Source organism: Atractosteus spatula, chromosome 3, assembly GCF_055471065.1.
Source record: "Atractosteus spatula isolate fAtrSpa1 chromosome 3, fAtrSpa1.hap1, whole genome shotgun sequence".
Classification (NCBI taxonomy): Eukaryota; Metazoa; Chordata; class Actinopteri; order Semionotiformes; family Lepisosteidae; genus Atractosteus; species Atractosteus spatula.
This window is the reverse complement of record NC_142708.1, coordinates 48,359,105-48,377,959: the sequence shown is the minus strand read 5'-3', so window position 1 is coordinate 48,377,959 and position 18,855 is coordinate 48,359,105. Positions and strand designations below refer to the sequence as shown.

Genomic DNA, 18,855 nt, shown 5'->3' with positions numbered 1-18,855 from the left:
TTAGATATTAAATCTTTTGACTGGATTGCATTAATGTCACACATAATGTATACAGTATCTCTTTCCCCTATCCTTTTTATTTATTAATGTTGTTTTAAGGAATGTCATTATAATGTATAATGTGCCTGTCACTGGCATACTTACCTTCATTTCCTTTGAAGACCTTCCTAGTATACTATCAGTGATTTGTATAGGTTTCCCCCAGCTGGGAAAAATTACATATTAATCGATTACTTTTCTATATACTAATTTCAGTTTTGTTTGCACAGCTTCATCTCGCCTTATTTTCCAGCTGTATCTGTCTTTCCTGAAAGAAGGCAGAGTGCAACTTTTCAGAATCAAACAGGTTCAGCAGCACAGCTGGAACAGAACACTCGCTATTCTGTTGAAATTTCCATTATAATTTTCTCAATGTGATTTTCTATCCTGAACCTAAAAAGAATCAAATTTCCAATAAATCGCAACAAATTCCAAAAGTTATTATTAGGAAAATGACAAATGTTATTTGCAACAGGTGGGCTGACATTTTATTTACCAGGCAGAGCAGAAGGAAAATTCATTATGCTGATTAATATTGGTAATGAGCAGGGAAGTCTACTGTGACAGTCACAGGCTTAGTAGCATGTGTGGTCACCATTGGAAATCATGTAAGATTTCCGTGTGAGACATGCGTTATACCAGGTTGCCAGTTCTGTCCTGTGGGAATCTAAATCATTCTTGTTAATCCTGGACAAGCCTATGCCTGTTCACTGTTTTCTGAACCCTAAATGCCACATCATACCAGCTCATCCCACAAATGTTCATCGGGGCTCAGGATTGGCAATTAGTGCATCTGTAGCATAGCTGTCCCATTCTCATCTCAGACGAAAGCCGTTATTACACAAGACAGGGTGTGCTTTCCTGTTGGAGTGGTGTCATGTCGCGATGAGTCCGCAGACAGAGTCGCAAGTATGGACAAAGGATGTGATCAATATAGGTGCTGTGCAGCCACGTCATCATCAATCACTTCACTGCATCTGGGTTCTGGGGCGAACAGGCACTCCTGCCCAGACTCTCACACTTGAACCTCCCTATCGATCTTGGCAAGGTGTCCTGGCTCAGGGTCTCCCAGAGTGATGTAATGCTGATGGACTGCATAAAAACTGCTGACTGTGAACATCCAACTTGTGATATAATTAATCATGAAAAATAAATATAATAACACTAATAAGCTTTATTTTATAGTGTACTGTATAGGGCCTTTCACTATACATTATAATTAGTCCAGCCTCCAGCATAGTGATCTTATGAAGGTGTTGTTCTCCTGATTAGTGCCCAACCGCCTCACAAATTTCCCATCAAGAAAAGTCACTGAAGAATGTTTACTTAAATGTTAGGAATGATATGTTTTGACTTAACTCGCTTGACTGAGGGTCAGCCACATGGCCTTAGGGTGAGAAGAATAGGACTTAATTTTTAGGTTTTCTGTTGGTTGATTTTTAAAGCATTCTACCATGTGTGATTTCCAGGGAAATACTATACCACAGCTCATTTTTGTTTCCTTATTCTTGAGTTTGACAGTTTACTAAGTGTGGTTCATTGGCATTACCTACAATATCAGTTTTCATGAACTTGGTTAATTTTTGTAAATCTAAACTTTTCTTGACTTGCTGCTTTTTATAAGAGACAATTCTGTCTTTGTTTTATTTTATGAGATTAGTTTTGATGTGCATATGTTACTGACTGCTGTTTGAAGTTGAAAAGGATAACAGGCAAAAGCTTTAAAAAAATTGCAGGGTTTTTTCTTGCATGTGCTCTTTGTCAGTGACGTGAAAGTGTATAGAATTAATTTGATTACATAAACATATAGTTAACATGGTTTTGGCTCATTTCAGCATGCTGAATTGTAAGCTACTGAATAAACACTATACAGGTATACCTAAATATGCCCTCCATCTATTTTCTAACTGCTTCATCCAATTCAAGTTCACGAGGAAGCCGGAGTCTATCCTGGCAAACAATGGATGCAAGGCAGGATACACCCAGGACTGGATGCCAGTATATCATAGAACGTTCAAAGTCACAGATATGCACACTTACACCAATTTTCACAGAAGCCAATTAACCTGCAGTACCAGTACAGTATGTCTTTGGACTGTGGGAAGAAACCAGAGCACCTGGCGAAAATCCACACAAACATAGAGTGAACATGCAGACTCTAGGTCTGTAATTGAACCCAGAGCCCCAGAATGGCGAAACAGCAGAGCAAACCACTTCGCCGCCATGCTGCCCCTTAATATACCAATGAAACATTGTTGTTTTTAACACAATTGTATCTCACTGTGACACAGGAAATACAGTATAACACAGTATATGTTATATACATATATATAGTCCCTGTGTGGTGTTTGCTTTGGAGCAAATGTTGACTCTAGATCCATAATCAATATTAAAATATTGTTGAAGTTTTTTTCTATTTTGTTTTTAGTACGTTGTTCTCCCAGGAATATTCATGCAGCAGGTATTTTTATATACCTGTATTATATATATACTGTATACTGTATGCATTTTCTTTCTTAATTGTTAGGCTGAGGTCAATATCAAAATATCACAAAACTAAAATGTTAATACTCATCACCATTATCAATAAGTATTACTCTTCCTGGGCCTTTAACACCTTAAAGAATTTTTTGTGCTCAGTGAATCACCGTAGAGGTAATATGTGAACAAATTTAAGGTTTTCACTTAATGGACAATTATCATACTTTGCTAATAATGCGTCTTTTGCTAAAATTGAAAACTTTCAAGATGATTATAAGAAGTATCTGACTAATTTTTGAAAGGACGTCAAAAATTGAGACACCCTCAAGTCCAATTAACTCTAAAAGACCTTTGTTCAAAATGGAGCTTTATTAAGTGTCAGTTACTAATTAATTTCAAATTAATTCTAATCTGCAAGAGTTTCATATAAGGAGGGCTAAAATAAGATAAATGATGAAGGAAAAATTGTCCTGCACTATACCTCATCTCAGTACTATTCTTCTGTTAAGAAAGAGGATTCGTGTTAGAGTTATACTTACCCCAGCTTTTTGGAAAATTACATTGATGGTTATCATTAAGAGCATATAAATGAAAATCAATGCGTATACATTGCTTATGAAGTGCTATAAAATGCTTATTTGAATGTATGCTTCAATAAAAAGACATTAAAGAAACACCAATAACATAAACACAGAACAGTGCCAGCAACAACAACAAGTTAAATAACATACATCTTGAAAAAAAACCATCAGTCTGAGTCAGTAGAAGGGGTAGAGTTCAGTAATCTGACAGCCTGTGGGAAGAAACTTTATGCTCCTATAACGCTTACCAGAGGGAAGGGGGAAGAAAAACGAAAAACCAGGGTGACTGGTATCCTTAGCAATACTTCCAGCCTTCCTGAGACAGCGAGTTGTAAACATGTCCACAATAGAGGGGAGCTGTACTCTAATGATGGATTAGGCTGACCTGATCACCCCCCTGTAATGCCTTCCTGTCAGACAAACAGCTGCTGCCAAACCACACTGTAATACCACACGTGAGCACACTCTCTCAATAGTAAAATGTGGTAAGGACAGTTGAAGATAGACCACATTTTTTCAACTGTCTGAGGAAGTAAAGGTGCTATTGTGCCTTCTTTGTAGCACCGGTTACATGCTGGGACCATATATATGGTATATAAAGGACATTATATTGACCATTTCTTAAGTTACATTTACATACGTTTTAATATTTGTGCTTACTGTATTCCTGTCTTTTGGGCTTATATAGTAGCAAATTTAGAATTACTATTTTTTTCCAGCTACTGCATGATTGTATAGTGAGACATGTTGCAATCTCATTGCATTACTTTTTACTGTGACTTTATACTCTGAAAATACTGAAACTTTATACTTTAAAAAGAGTTCTAAGTTAGTCAGTTTTCAGTGGAATTCACATTGAGCCACATTTTCAATTTCTAGGTTATTAATTCATATGAATTCTTTTCTCCTCTAGCTCGCCATGTCTTTGGTACTTTTTTTTCTCAAGTTGATCCCCCTGTGGGATAATGTTAAGAGGGAAATGTCAAAGTCACAGGCACGAGCTTGCAGATAAATGGAGTGCAGCAAGGTGAAAGACCGCAGAAAGGGATGGCTGCCAAATACTGATGAGTTCTACCGTCTTTTTCAGGTCCCCTCTCCAAAGTGTCGTTAGTTTAGTATTGCTTAATTAGTAATGTCTTGTGGCATGTAAACAATCCATGCTGTTGTGCCTCGAGAACTTTGACTAATTTACTATAGAGCTTATACTTTTAAATTAGCATCACATCATCATTTTCAGTATCTGCTTATGCAGTTCAGGCTCTTGATAGTCTGGAGCCTACCCTAGAAGCATTTGGCACTGGTCAGGATACAACCCGGGCGGGATACCAGTCCATTGCAGGATACAGACAGACATACAAATGCATACCGTACACTCACACCAGGGCCAACTTCCCCAGAGGCCAAATAACCTACTGTACCATAATGGCTTTGGATTGTGAGAGGAAACCTCAGCACTCAGAGAAATCTCATGCGAGTATAGGGAGAACATACAGTACCAACACCATGCAAACAGCACCCCTAAAATTGAACCCAGGACCCCACCACTGCGAAGTACCAATGCTGACCACTGTGCCACCTTGCAACCCAAAAGTATTAATCATAAAAATCAATAAATGTATATTATTTACTGTCACTTTCTCTCATTTTTTGCTCACCTTGTTGCCTTTCAAAGATCTGATTTTGTTTTGTATAAACAACGTTTTCAATTTTAGATTAACAACATGAATAAGCAGCATGGAACCAAAACCAGCTATATTCCACTCCTCTCACTGATCTACCTGTGCTTAGCAGAATAAAAGATAAATTAAAAAATATATATACATATAAGAACTTTAAAAAGGTTTCTATCGAGAGGAGAACATTTGGTTTGTTAGTAATTAACTGATCCAAGGATCTCATCCTGCTCTTTCTTGAAAGAAGCCAGGGTATCTGCTTCAACAACATGGCCAGTTAGTTTGTACCATATTCCCATGATGTGTCCCAGGAATGGGCCTCCCATACTCCAAGAGTATAGCAGAAGCGGGATGACTTGCAGATGGGTAATAAAATGGCAATTTTGAAAACGTTATGGAAAAGGTATGGAAGTTGCCAAGATTGTTGCGTGAGGAGGAAATAAACTTTGAGCCTGCAGTTTTCTTAAATTATCGTTCTCTGAGAAACACTTATTTGTTATTTCTTCTTACTGATGGCTCAACAACTTTGGACGTCTCCAAATAAATGTGTGCGACATAAAAACATCTTCTGTTTTTTTAACAGCTTGCCTGCATTTTGAACCCCCCTTTGTACTTTTCATGCAAGGTTTGTTTTCCGCACATAGCAACACATTGTTCTTTATTAAAGAGCAGATCAGTTTCTGAAATTCAGGAGTTTCGAAGTTTATAATGGCTCACAAGGCTGAAAGATAAAAGTATTACATTTCCTTGAAATTATTCAAAATAAGGATAATCCAGGGTAATAAAGGTGAACATGAATGTTTGGTGATCTGAGAACATCAATAAACTCGCCGATTACTCAGTAAACTGGTATAGTCAGGATCCTTGCCAGATCATTAACACCTGTTTTTAAGTATCCGTAAAAAGAGGAAGACTAATCCCTCCTGATTTTTTCTGCAATGATCTACTTTCCAGCTAGCTGCAGAGAAATTGTGAAAGTATTTGTGACCATCTGTGTATAAAAGTAGGGAGTAATACCTGAAAAGGGTTTAGGCCTATATGTAGTCTTCTTCTGGAGAGAGCACACTCCAGCTAAACACAGACTGTGTGAAGTATAACAAAAAAAAATATCTTAGCCTGGCCTGATTTGTTTGTTGATAGTGTTCTGATGAGTCATAAAGAGACCATTTTCTAAAGCAGAGACCAAGGTTCATATAGAACTGAAAAAGAAAGTCCTATAGCATTATACTGTACCTCAGGCAAAGTGGCTTTTCAAGCTATAAACCTACTTTAGTTCTTCACAGGATGGAACTAGTTGCAAAATTGAAAGAAGTGTAGTGAAATACGACACACATGGAATTGGAATGAAATGGGAAAATAAAATGTGTATGATAGATGCAATAAATATTTTGCAATGTAAGAAATAAAGGCCAAAGGGAGGCTCTTTGTGTGCAGTTGTCTATGCATGACAGCTTTTTAAAAATAGTAAATAAATATATATTATTTACAATAAATATTATTATTGTATATAGTTTTTCATTCAGCACCTTTGTGGTAGTGCATTGTTCAAGTTTTTTGTCATGTGCTATGTCTTTTGTAATGTGAGGAAAACACACATGAACATTTAACTGTACTCTGGTACTGTATATAAGACAATAAATTCAAACTTTTGAACAGATTAGGCAGAAAGAAGAGAAGATTACATTACACTCGAAAAATGATAGTTTACTATGGACATACTGTACATGTTTCACATAACTGAAGGAACAGAATAAAATAATGCAAGCATTTATACATACAACTACAGTATTCAGTAAAAGTCTGGAAAAGAATTATGTGCTTTTAAAATGTTAAGGATTACAAGGAATAATTGAAATATTTATATCTAGTCTCATACAGATTTGTATCTTTCTTCCCAGTTGATTACACGAAAATAGCCAGATATTTGACAGCCTAGTTAAGAAAAATATGCACAACCTTTTTTGGGACAATTTTTCGGTAAGCTGGGAACTGTTCTAAAGCAAAACAAAGATGTGTTGTTTTCTTTCACTTAAACTATTTTTTTAAAAGCAATGTGTTGCATTCAGAATTTCATTACAGAGATTGCTTGAACCAAGTTTCCACCTTATCAGGTGTGCCTCCCCCTGCTGGTCATTGAAATGGAGAAGAGAGAGAGTTGCAACACAGTGGTGACAGAGGAGTAGTTTGATGAGCCACAGATACACCCACACACCACAGCTTCCACACACTCACACAAATGTTTTTGCTTAATGCTCTGTAATTTTTATTCACGCACACTGCTTGTTCCCGAAAGGATACAGTACATGTAACCATAACAAGCCAGCCATAGCATTTTGAGAGAAGGCTTTACAAATCGCTTGGGAAGCCAAGATTAATTTTAAGGATAAAAACAAAATCTTTGAGCTTTCCACTTGCTTGATATGGACACATATCTGTTCCTACTGAGGTGTTGAATTCTGGATTTGTTTTTGGTGTTACTTGGGGTTTTCGAAAATAAATACTGTAACGCTTACGGCCGACAGGCACTGTGTAAGAGCCGGCGTACCAGAGCAGGTGACGTCACCGCCCTTCCCTGTGATAGCAGGACTACAGTTACTGGGCTGTAGAGAGATCTCTCTTTGGCTCACCGGGCTGGGTCGCTGCAGAGTGACGCGGGAGTCCCGGGTTCGAGCCCCGGACAGTGCGGGGCCGACCTAATGCGGCAAGGGCGCCCGCCTGAGCCCCCGTTGCGTTACAATACTTTTCTTTAACATAACAATATGATGGAACCATCTGTTCACATTCTAATGCTCTGTAGGTGTCATAAAAACCTCTGTCCTACAAATCTTTCTTGAGATATTGGAACAATGATAAGACTTTCATCCATTCAGGATGTAGAAATGACTGCCCAAATTGAAATAGGCCCTCTGGGGGCTGAAATCAAAGTTCTTTAGAGATTCAAAGATTTCTGAAAGATGTGCAATGCTGGAGTTGTACCAGACTAAGGACCACCCTAATCATAGCCCAGGGCATCTTTAATTCATATTCCACATGTTCATAAGTTGTGGGGGGGTTTTCAAAGACCCTGTTCAGCCATCCCAAACACATAAAAAAAGTTTTTATATGGGTGGATTTCCAAATCCCAACTCTTTTCTTTTTTTGAGAAAATGTACAGCTTCAAAAGAAAAGTTGATCTCTGTTTCCACTAGAAGTTATACCGTACAGCTGCAGTTTTTTGTCAGGTGAGATGTAATCATTCCAACTGCAGTATGACTTTTAAATTCAGTCACATGTCCTTCCTTTCTTCACTAACTCCTCCAACTGCTCACATACTGTACCTCTCTTTCGGATTTTGACAGGAAACCGTTGTTCTTTTACTTAAAATATTTTTATTTTTATGCTGACAAGAAAATCTTGTCAACTCTGTATCTGGATCAGTTGTATCTTATCAGGACTTCTCATTTTAAATGGTCTATATTATACTTAGATGTATCATTCAAATTCATAGTCAACATTATGCACTATTCATTGTAGTTTTTTATAGGCACATAGTGTTTGCAAAGCATACAGACACTCTATCAGAATGAATTTTATGTTCCATTTGAGTCTCCACTCCTCAGCATCCACATTTTTCAAAACGGAAAGTTGTGGGAGTTCACACCATCCACCTTCGGCATCTTGGTAAAAGGTGTCTTTGACTTATCCTTTTTAATCAGAACAAAGAAATTACACTGGAGCCTAATTAGAGCACACTCTGCCAGCCTAATCCTCCAGAGTGTTTGGAACTTGAGAAAGAATCAAGGATAGGTATAACATCAGCCAAGTTTAGATTTCATTGTGTAATTCACAGACTGGGGGCCAAAAAGAGTACTTAAAAGCCATGTTACGACACTGGCCTTAAATATGTCCTAATTCACTACGGAATGCCAATGCTGTAAATAGTATTTTGTTGCATCGGGCACCAAATTTGTATTTAACTTTTTTTCTAAAGCCATTTTCCTCTGATCATTTTATTTCTTTGAAAGGCATCAGTAAGAGCCAGGATGAGATCATTGTGTGCACCCTTGTCTTGTCATCTGAAAAGAAGCATGTTGCTGCCTGCTCTCTTAACCACAAACCCTTCCTGCTGCTGTCTTTGCTTAACAGCAGATGGGGCATTACGATGGATCATTTAACAACAGCCTTGTTAAGGGATATCAAACTTTTTCTTTTTCCCTTCCTCCTTTAAGTTGGATTCACATTGTTTTGCTTCTTATCTGCCAAAAAGCCAGGAGAGTGAGAGTAAATGGAGATCAAAGGTGCTTGAATTACTATGAGCTCTCCTGCAGCAGAGCAGCATATTCTTTTATAGTTTGTAGGGGGGGAGAGAAGTTTTGCACAGAAGACGGCAAAGAAACACCACATTTAAGTATTAAATGCATTTAAAAGAGCGGTCAGGAAAGAGGAAAGAGGAACCAGGTTATCTAAGCTGGATATGCTTTGCAACAGCTGGTGGTGATGCAGTGTTACTCTGTGTCTCCACCCCCCCACCCCCCTCTTGAGGATGTGAAGTGGTAGCTGCCTGTTAGATGATATGGAGTATGTTTGGCAGAAGCAGTCCCAGAGATACAGTGCAGTTCCCTTTCAGAAGGAGAAAGAAAAAGAAAAATCAGTAATTAGTTGTGGTTCTCTGCTGGTGGTATAGCTGGTGAGGGTCCAACAGAAAGGGCAAGAACATGTAGCTGTCGTCCGCTGGGTATTCATTGGAAGCAATTACAGGATAATAAAGGACGCTGTGTCCCTTCTGACAAGCCTTGTACCATATAGCTGGCTGCAGATGTGCGTAGACAGATCAAGTTGCTCTTTGATTGTTCTGCGGGGAGTGTTGGTGGCGTTCCGCTTACAAACGCTGGACGCGTTTCATCCTGTGGCTTTTAAATCCCCTTGAACTTGGGCTGGTATGAAGTTTGGTCATGTCTGACTCGAGCTTTTGGACTGTTCTCTCCAACTTTTCTATGCCTCATTTCCTCACAGGAACAAGACTCCGTCGGTCTAAAAGGTAATGGTTAACACACTCTATGTAATTGTACCATTTGTTTGAGGGGTGAGGGGTGTTAAATTCTATTCACTGATTTGAGCACGTACTGTACAGTATAAAATATTGAGTTATGCAGTTGCTTAAAACAAAGCAGGACCAGTATGCTTTTTTTAGTTAGTATGACCAATATTTGTTTTGTAGCATGAACAGTTCTGACACTTACGCTGCAATATATTTTCACCTAACAAATGCTGAACAGGTGCCTTAAACTTAAAATAAAGCGTTTCTTTAGAAAGAAAAGCTCTGATTCGCTTAAAGAGAGCAGTTAGTACTTTCTATCCAAGACAAACACTTGGAAGTAACTGCCGCTGTCCTGCCTCCACGTCACTTTCACCTTTAGTAGTGAATAAGTTAATTGTATTTGATCAGTACTTTTATTTGTGTGTATCAGTCCTATAGTCCAAGACTCTGGCAACCTCCCTCTGCTTATACTGAAAAGGAAAGTGGGCTAAATTATAATGTAGTGTTTTTATATTTTAGGTTATATTCCATATTTTCCAGAGTACAGTATATTATAATGGCATTTGTTTTGTATAGGTTCACCTACAGGTAAGTATTAAATGGTTGTGCAATTATGGCTCAACCTGCCCAGCCATGTTGCTAAGCTTCATACCCTGAATTCCTTCAAGAAACAGCTGGATGATGTGCTTAAAGCACTTAACTACCAAAACTAATGCTCTAGAATGGCCTCCTCTCATTTGTAACTGTTAAATTCTTGTGTTTAGAAACAGTCATGAAAGGTGGGGCTATTATGGCATAATAAAGATATAAGAAAACGTTAATAGAACACAATATAGAGTATGTAATTTTCCATTAAGCAATTACAAAAGAAATTGTTTTGTCTGCAAAGTTCAATGCAACCTTGAATTAAATTCTAATGTATATATGATTTCTTTTTGCATTTCTTTATTGTTGTAGCTCTGCTAACTGCATTTACAAGACTGATTATATTGGTGATCTTGTTTCAAGAATGATTTTGATGTTTCAAAGTTTCTCTAGGTAGCCAGGCCTTGAATGCATCTATAGTATGAAAGGGTGGTCAGAGTGGCAACCCTTCTCCAACCTTCTTGACCTTTTTTGTAAGTGATCTAAAAAACCTGGGCAACTATAGCCCATGCATTTCACGTATGTGCAGTATTTGGTGTTTCCATGCAAAGCCTAGCCTAAGAGTTTTCTGTGTGGGCCTCCCACCTAATTCTAATGTTTTAGAATTAGCCCCTCCCCCCAGATCCTCATTTTCTAATGATTGGACCCTTTATAAAGTTATGCCCATTGTGTGAACCTGATGAACTTTCGCATGTGGTGTGGTGGACGACTCAGGTCCCTGATGGTCACAGTCTCTTCAGGTTGAGCCCTCTCCATTCAGATTTTTAATGCATAGATGAATTATTCATTAAATTAATTGGACCGATTTAAGATTTTAACATTTTTCAAATGTCTTTATGTGTTGATGATATGAGGAAACCTTTAAAATTTTCTAGGTTATGGCCTTTGAGGAGAGCCCTTTTCTGCCTCGGTTTTAAACTTGGTAAAACAGAAGTGGGAATTTTGATGAGTCCCCCAGGGACAGTCATTTTATAACAACTTTACAATACCTGAAATGCTCTTATAAGCATTCATTTTAAATCTTACTGTATGGGAATAGTCAATTGCTTGTATTTTCCTGAGTGACGGGTTTAAATGAAAAAGTCAGTTTAACTTGCAGACCCAGTTCTTGATGGTGGTCTTTCATTGAGTGGAAAAAGCAAAGTTCTGGCAAAAAGAAGGTCATTGTTGAGTTGTGTACTTGTAATTTTTAGCAGATGGGATGTTTTTGCATTTGGCTGGGCCCGGGTGTGATCATTGTTTCAATGACTGGCACTGTTGAGCAAGTTCTGTTTCAGTTGAACAAACCAATATGTGGAATCAATTAGTTTATTTAATCCATGTTATGCTTTGGAAACAGAAATGTTAGCTTGTTTTGTGTTAGCAATTCTTAAGGAAACATTCTACATGTGGTTAATTAAATATCTCAAATATATGTATATAAAATTGAAAGAAAAATAATATCCATCCAGTGAAATAGTGATTTTTTTACAAATTGTCTTTATTTTACCTGGCCACAGTCCCTCCTGAAACTGAAGCAAGGATTTGAGCTATTTGAAGTGGTTTTGATCACTGTAGGTACTGTATCTCAGCATGAACCAAACATTTTTCTTGTATTAAATCATTTACATGTATTACATTTTACATACATCATGATTGCATATTTTTTCACTTATTATATGAAATAGTGCTCCAGACACTCAGATTTCTGTTGAGATGAACCTCTATTCTGAAAAACGTTGTCAACAGTTAAAAGCCAGAATGAAGCTTTTTTGTTACAGCACTATTCATAAACTATAAATATTGTATATGTCTGAGAAGTAGTTTACAAAAGGTTATGTGAAGAATGGGTTAAATGTTGCATACTGTATAACCATAGAGCTGCAATAATAATGACAAAACATTTGCCTTATCTCTTTCTGAGAAGATATTCTTTGGGCCTGTTAGTGACACCTGCTTATCCTGAAAAAGTACTTCAGCATGAAATGGTGCAGGGGACATTTGCTGATTGCTTCCTGCATCCTTTCTCACTCAAGCTGTTATTTATAAAATATTCATAAGACAGGAATCCCATTGACCTTTGTCTCAAGCGTGCTTTAGAGCATCTAGAACTCCAGCCTATTACTCAGTGTGCTAAGCCTTAATAATAAAGAATTGTGAGTCCGAGTAAGCGTGCAGGAATCCTTCGTCCACGTCCACAGGCTAATAATCCCTCTGACCTCACTGCTACGTATTGGTGATAATGGCATGAAGTATTAGAAGCGAGCTGAGATTTAATAATAATAATAATAATAATAATAATAATAATAATAAGTTAGTAAGCACACATCAGCTTGTAACACTGATGAAGAGAAGTTTTTTTATACCAACCTTCCCTTTTGTAGTTTCCAAATAACATAGTTAAGATCTCTAAAAAGTGAATGATTTTATACTATCTGTTAGTAATAACAATACTAAATTTAAAATTATACGAAAAATAAGATGGATTTCTTAAAAGTGATAGATGCCTTCATTTTACTTTATTTGACATTTAGTAATCTGTGATAAGCATTTTTTTTATCAATTTCAGCTCTGAGTTCAAATATTATTTAAGATATAACTTGAAATATACAACATGTTTGTTTCCCTCAAATGGAAAAAAAAAGGGTAAACCTTTTCCTTTAAGACCAAATTGGTCACGGATTTGTTTGCCTTACTGTACAAAAAACAAAGTAAAATCATTGGTCTCTTTAAACTCTTATTACAGTTTGACGAGTTTGTCCTAGGCAGTCATACTTAATTACTCCTTAGGAAGTAATGACAGTTTTTTCATTTACTTTATTCATATTGTCTCTGTTTTTCTCTGTTGTGTAATCATTTTCCTGACGGAAGTTTTTTTTTCTTCTAAAAGAAGCTTGTGCAAAGATTTTACTGGCTTTTTTTTAATAGAGTTGAGTCACCGGCACTAATTTTAATGTCAGGAAATGTTTTTATTCTTTCAGCTAACTGTAAATCCTTGATAGAAGGGCTTGAAGTAATAATAACCATGAAGGTCAATGCACTATTAAGATAGACTGCTTATACTGTATGCTTGCAACAGTGCATAGTACAGTATGTCAGGGCCTTAAATAAAAAAGACATTTTGAGTAAAACTGTAGTTGGGTAAATAGACTTTGCCTGTGTGGATTACGTTATGCATGGAGTCATTCTAATTTTAAAGCCTCTGGTGTGACAGAGAGGTTCTGCCTGCTGCTAAATGTGTTATAAATATCAATTATCATGTGAGCCCAAGGTGTCTTAGTACTTTTCCATTTAAACTGCATTTTGCTAGACAATTAAAGATGCATCTTCAGAACCACTGAAGGTAAAGAGATGAGACGTGGTCCATAACCCATTTTTTTTTCCTTCAAACTGGTGAAGCCGCACATTTGAGCTGGTGTGTGCTCGTTAAGCATGTGTAGCTGTTTCTGCTTTGTGAACCTGGCAGCTTTATTAAGGCAGATGAAGTGGGACTTTAACAGACCCTGCTGTGGTCAGGGAGAGGATGAATTTTCAATGTCTTTTCGAAGAATAAAGAATGAGGTGTTTTTCTTCTCTAGTGCTTAATGTTAATTACTGATGCTTATTTCTTTTCATGTGTTCCGTGATTTAATTAACAGGTGCTTAATTGATGTTGCAAAAATGACATTGTGAGATTTAATAGTAGGTACAAGTATTCTGAAATATTGTTTAATAAGATGACTGACTTAATCCTGGTCAGTGTGCTGTTTATTTTTAGACTGCTTTAAACATTTAACACCATGCGTTTAAACAGGACGTTATCTGCTGTTGTGTTGAATGTTTCATGGACCTTTCAGTAGATCTTACACACTGGTTTGCTCTGCCCAACTTAGCAAAAGAACTTAAATTATTTTTCTTCAGGCGGTTTACACTTCTTTTTCACCTGATGCAAGAGATAAACATTTGTGATTTTTGTATTGTGTGTTTGGCAAACAACTAGGTATAATGAACTACCATTATATACATTTTCAACATTAGCACTTTCATGTTCACCATCACAATTATTACAACTTTTTTATTGACTTTATTTACATTAAGTATAGGAACACCTTCATCAGATACAAGGACAAAGAATGACATTTTCACAAAAACAATGTTCTGGAGTTACTTCTTTCTTGCTTTGTCTTATTTAGAGGAATCTACATTAATCTTTTGCATTTGTTTCAGATTATTTCTTTTTAAATAACTATAATGGTAAACACTTAAGAAATGGACTTCTCAGAGCTGAAATGCACTGGTAACTTTTCACTAAACTCAATTTTTACCATTGGACCTTTTAGCCAGCAAGTCAGTCGCACATTCTCACACTGATTCTTTCTTTCAATCCAAGACTTTCTATGGATTTTTTTTAGTACAGTAGCTACTGTATGTTCCCTGCTAATTTTCTTGCTCTGTATACCATTTTCAGATTGGTTAACTCTTTCTAGAAGCCAATTTTATCAAATAACAATCTTAGTTAAAACAAAAGTCAAACATAAAAAATGCCCACAATTTGCAAATCCAAATTATTAAAATTGTGGGAGGATACATTTTAGGAAAGATGGACTCAACTTCTTTCTGTAAGTGCATTTTCTTCAGTTGGAGACATTGTTTGTTGTGGCAAAAAAGTTACTGAAAAAAATCTCACCTAAAATCTCAAAATCACCTAAAATGATTTTGTCTTTGCTTTGTTTCACAAAAGAGGCAAAACTCAAATCATGCCTCGGTGAAGGATGCTAAATTATTTTTTTCCTCATTTCAGTGTAAGACCTCATTTAGATGTGCATCTCTTTTATCACAACTTGCTTTTGTAGTGGCAGGTGATGTCAAGTATGATATTTTTCTCCCAGCTGGTGAAACACTTCTCTGATACTTTTGAAGTTAATATTTCTTAGTAAAAATCTAGCGTTGTGCTGCAGCAGCTACTAGAGTAAACACATTGAAGCACTTTAAATATGGAACATGACTTTATATCAGCAATAACAAAGTACTTTTTCCAGGGATAAAGTAAAAAGCAATATCTCCTGTCAATTTATCCCCATTTTACTTCCCAGTAAAGGTTTTGATGGTCAGTTATAAGCTGTATTGCCGATTTTATTAAGTTGACTGCTGGTTTTTAGGATGTACACCTCATAGGTAATGGATGCCTTGGAAACACTTTATAGTTTTACTCATAAAATATTTCATAGGAACAATAATGGGTGTTTCGGTCATTTGGCATTTTACTGCATTTTTACGAGATTCTGTTGTGAAGAACCACGAGTATTGTATAAGTTAATGTAAAATCAATTCTATTTTACTGCTCAATTACTGCCTTAAACCAATGTTTAGGCCTTAGATTGATATTCTTATTTATGGTGTCTCTTAAATCAGGGTTTATTGCTATTATAGGTTAGAACTTTAGAGCTTAGTTGTGTTATAGTTTGAATAATATTCAGAGAGCAAAATAAAATGTTTGATAAAAATACAGTCATAGTCAATAGTAATGTCTTAACTTAGACAACGTGAACAAGCAGAGCTGTACCAATTTGTATCCCTCCTTTTGCTACAGCTCCTACTCCTGCTGTGTTTTTCTGTCTTTTAATTTATTTCAGTCATTACCAGGATATGGTTTTATCACATGTTTTCAGCAGACACGCTGAGACTATTAAATCAAATGACTTCTGTAAAAAAAGTTACAGTCAAAGCCTTTGTCTCATCTTATATGTAGTTCAAATAAAGGTTTTGTTGTGAACATTCCACATAATATTACTGTTAAGACTACTATTATTGTTAAATTCCTTGCCTTTCCAGAATGCTTAGGTGGGATCTCAAAACCCCCCAAAAATAGGTGGAAACTGAGTTCATCCACTTCTAAAGTGCAGTACCTACTGTATTAGAGCGACATGTATCGGCCGCTCCATTATACAGCACAACAGGTAGAAAGTTAGAAAAGTTTGCATATTTCTTCACCAATTGAATAATATCAGAAGTTTAAATAAGCCAGATTGTAGAAGCCTAGAGTGAAGTTTATCTAGGACACCAGGGTTAAGAGTCATCGTCTTGCATTTAGTGTGTTGGGATCTCTAATAACCGAGTTGTTGGGATTTCTTTATAGTATCTGAAGGACGGGACCTCATACAGCACAGGACGTTATCCAGAGAATGGAGTGGTATACTGTTCCACCAATTGCACTGGTAACACCAAACTGGTTTTCCATAGAGGTCTCCCATATGCACATACTTTTGACCAGGCCTAAGCTGGCATATCATCTGAGATCTAACAAAATCAGGAAACTGGGTGGAAATAATTAACCTAAATATTGCACTCATTGTAAGCAATGTTCTCATTTGTTTTTGCTTTATTGTTTAAATTAAGGGAAACAACAATAATATGACATATAAATTCCCTTTCAAATACATATTGCTGTATTCCTCTAAAACAATGTACTGTACAGTATGTATGTCATTTGTCTTTTATCCATACTGTGTGGGTAGGTTTTGATGGAAAGATCTTGTTGTAAAGTGAACAGAATTAACAAGTTAAGATGTAACCTGCCATTTTCTTGTAAGGGATTTCGTATTTTTAATTATCAGGATTAGATGTAGTTTGTATTAATAAGTATTACCTGGGAACCATTCTATCATTCTGTACTAGTTTCATGTCTTTGATCCAATATTTATCTTTTGTTGTAATAGACATGACATGCTCACAAATAGCCCAATTGTGCCTATGTGGGATTAGCTTGGGAGACAAGGGACATCTAGGACTCAAGAGACCAGTTACTGTAACAGAAATATTGTGAAGTCTTCCCACAGAGCCTGGACAAGCTTGTACAGGAATGGTACAGAATCTTATGTGACTGTATGTGCAAACAGGTATGTCAAAGGTATGTCACCGATATAAGGATTGTGTTGCTTCCAGAAGTGGCTACACAAGTTACTAGCCAACATTTTAATGGTCAGACAAAAAATAGATGTACCTTTATATGTTTAAAAATGGAGTGGAAGTCAAACATAGATACAAGTGTCTTCCCCACCATTTTGAGCTGTATTCGTAATTGTTGGGGTTTAATTGTGCAGAATACTTTGGGATCCATAGGTGTAATTGTAAAATTGTATACCTTTAACATCTCTCTTTGTAGTCCACAACATAATTTATTATGGGTATATTTTACAGGACATGGTGTTTTAGGTTGGTTTGCCTTTAAGTTTGAGCTGGCACAAAGGCACCTCCAGATTCTGGTTCTGTTTTTATATTTAAGTGTCTAATTCCTTTCTAAACTTGACAGTTTGTAAAATCCCTGCTTTGACATGAGATTGATCACATTGATACTGTGTCTGTACTGTGAACCTAGACCAAAGTTGGCTTAGGTTTGACTGATAGCAAGGGTCTTTACAACTTTTGTAGCTGTATTTACACTGTAGGGTCACTGAGCTATCTTAGTGTAGGTTAGCTTAGCTGTGTGCACACATCCTCTTAATTAAAGTACACACAAGCAGACATCATATTCACCCCTCTGAAAGAAAGGCTCAACTCTTACCCAAAACACAAAGGTGGAAAAATAGCAGCTTGCTATTGTATCCTATAAAAGTGGAGAAGACTTTTATTATATTAACAGTATAATAAAGACTGTTTCTTTAACTGTGTATTCATTTGAAAAAGGTAACATTTGGTCAACACCAAAAACAGAGACAGCCTGCCATTGCTAGGGGAGAACACAGAAAAAAAATATCATCAAAAAATATGACAAAGAAATAGGCGTTGTGATCTGAATAGTTTTAATGCATGCTTAAGGCATGTTTTGAATCACCCCGTTTGTATGAACCAGCCTTAGGTTGGTTTGCATTTACATTATGATGACTTTGATCTGGCATAGAGATATCTTCTGGTGGGAACAAAACCATGACAACTCAGGGTCACTTACAGTGTATTTGGGGTTAAACTCATCTGACACTGTGACCAATAAATGTATCACACTGACCAGTGTAAAAAAAAAAAGTATTGGTCTTCACACTTAGGTGCCATCGTACATTAAAGATTTCTTTCTCGTGCTTAAATATCATGCAAAATATACTTTAATATCAGGTTACTTTAAAAAAGAATGAGTTTTTTTCTCTAAAAAATAGTCATATCTGGAGTTTCATGGACAGGTTAATGGTCATGTTTACTTTCATAATGAGCATCAGGGTAAATTATATACTGTATGATGTTTCCGTTTCATTCAATTTTATTAAGATAATCTTTGAGCACTGAGCCATAAATCATCATTTAAGTCATGAGTCTAAATCAGATCTGCACTTATTCTGTTTGGTGACCACTTTATTGGTATGGGTATACATCTAAAAAAACTACAGTATGTGAAGTTTCATGTGTTTTCATTACTTATTATATACTGTAGATGATGGGGTTTTATACTGATTATTTTGTGCTTTAGTTTCTG

The 18,855-nt window shown here is 36.4% G+C and overlaps 1 protein-coding gene across 8 annotated transcripts in view; it reads left to right on the top strand.

Moving 5' to 3' along the window:
* mast4 (microtubule associated serine/threonine kinase family member 4) overlaps positions 1–18,855 on the top strand; it is a 199,723-nt gene that overhangs the window by 121,307 nt on the left and 59,561 nt on the right. The window contains exon 1 of one of the 8 annotated variants that reach the window (XM_088911338.1): positions 9,321–9,791. The exons of the other annotated variants lie outside the window; for them this stretch is intronic. Within the exon in view, the coding sequence (XP_088767464.1) occupies positions 9,706–9,791 (86 nt within the window). The 5' untranslated portion in view covers positions 9,321–9,705. Of the gene's footprint in view, positions 1–9,320; positions 9,792–18,855 lie in introns of those variants that run through there. 8 annotated transcript variants of the gene reach the window in all.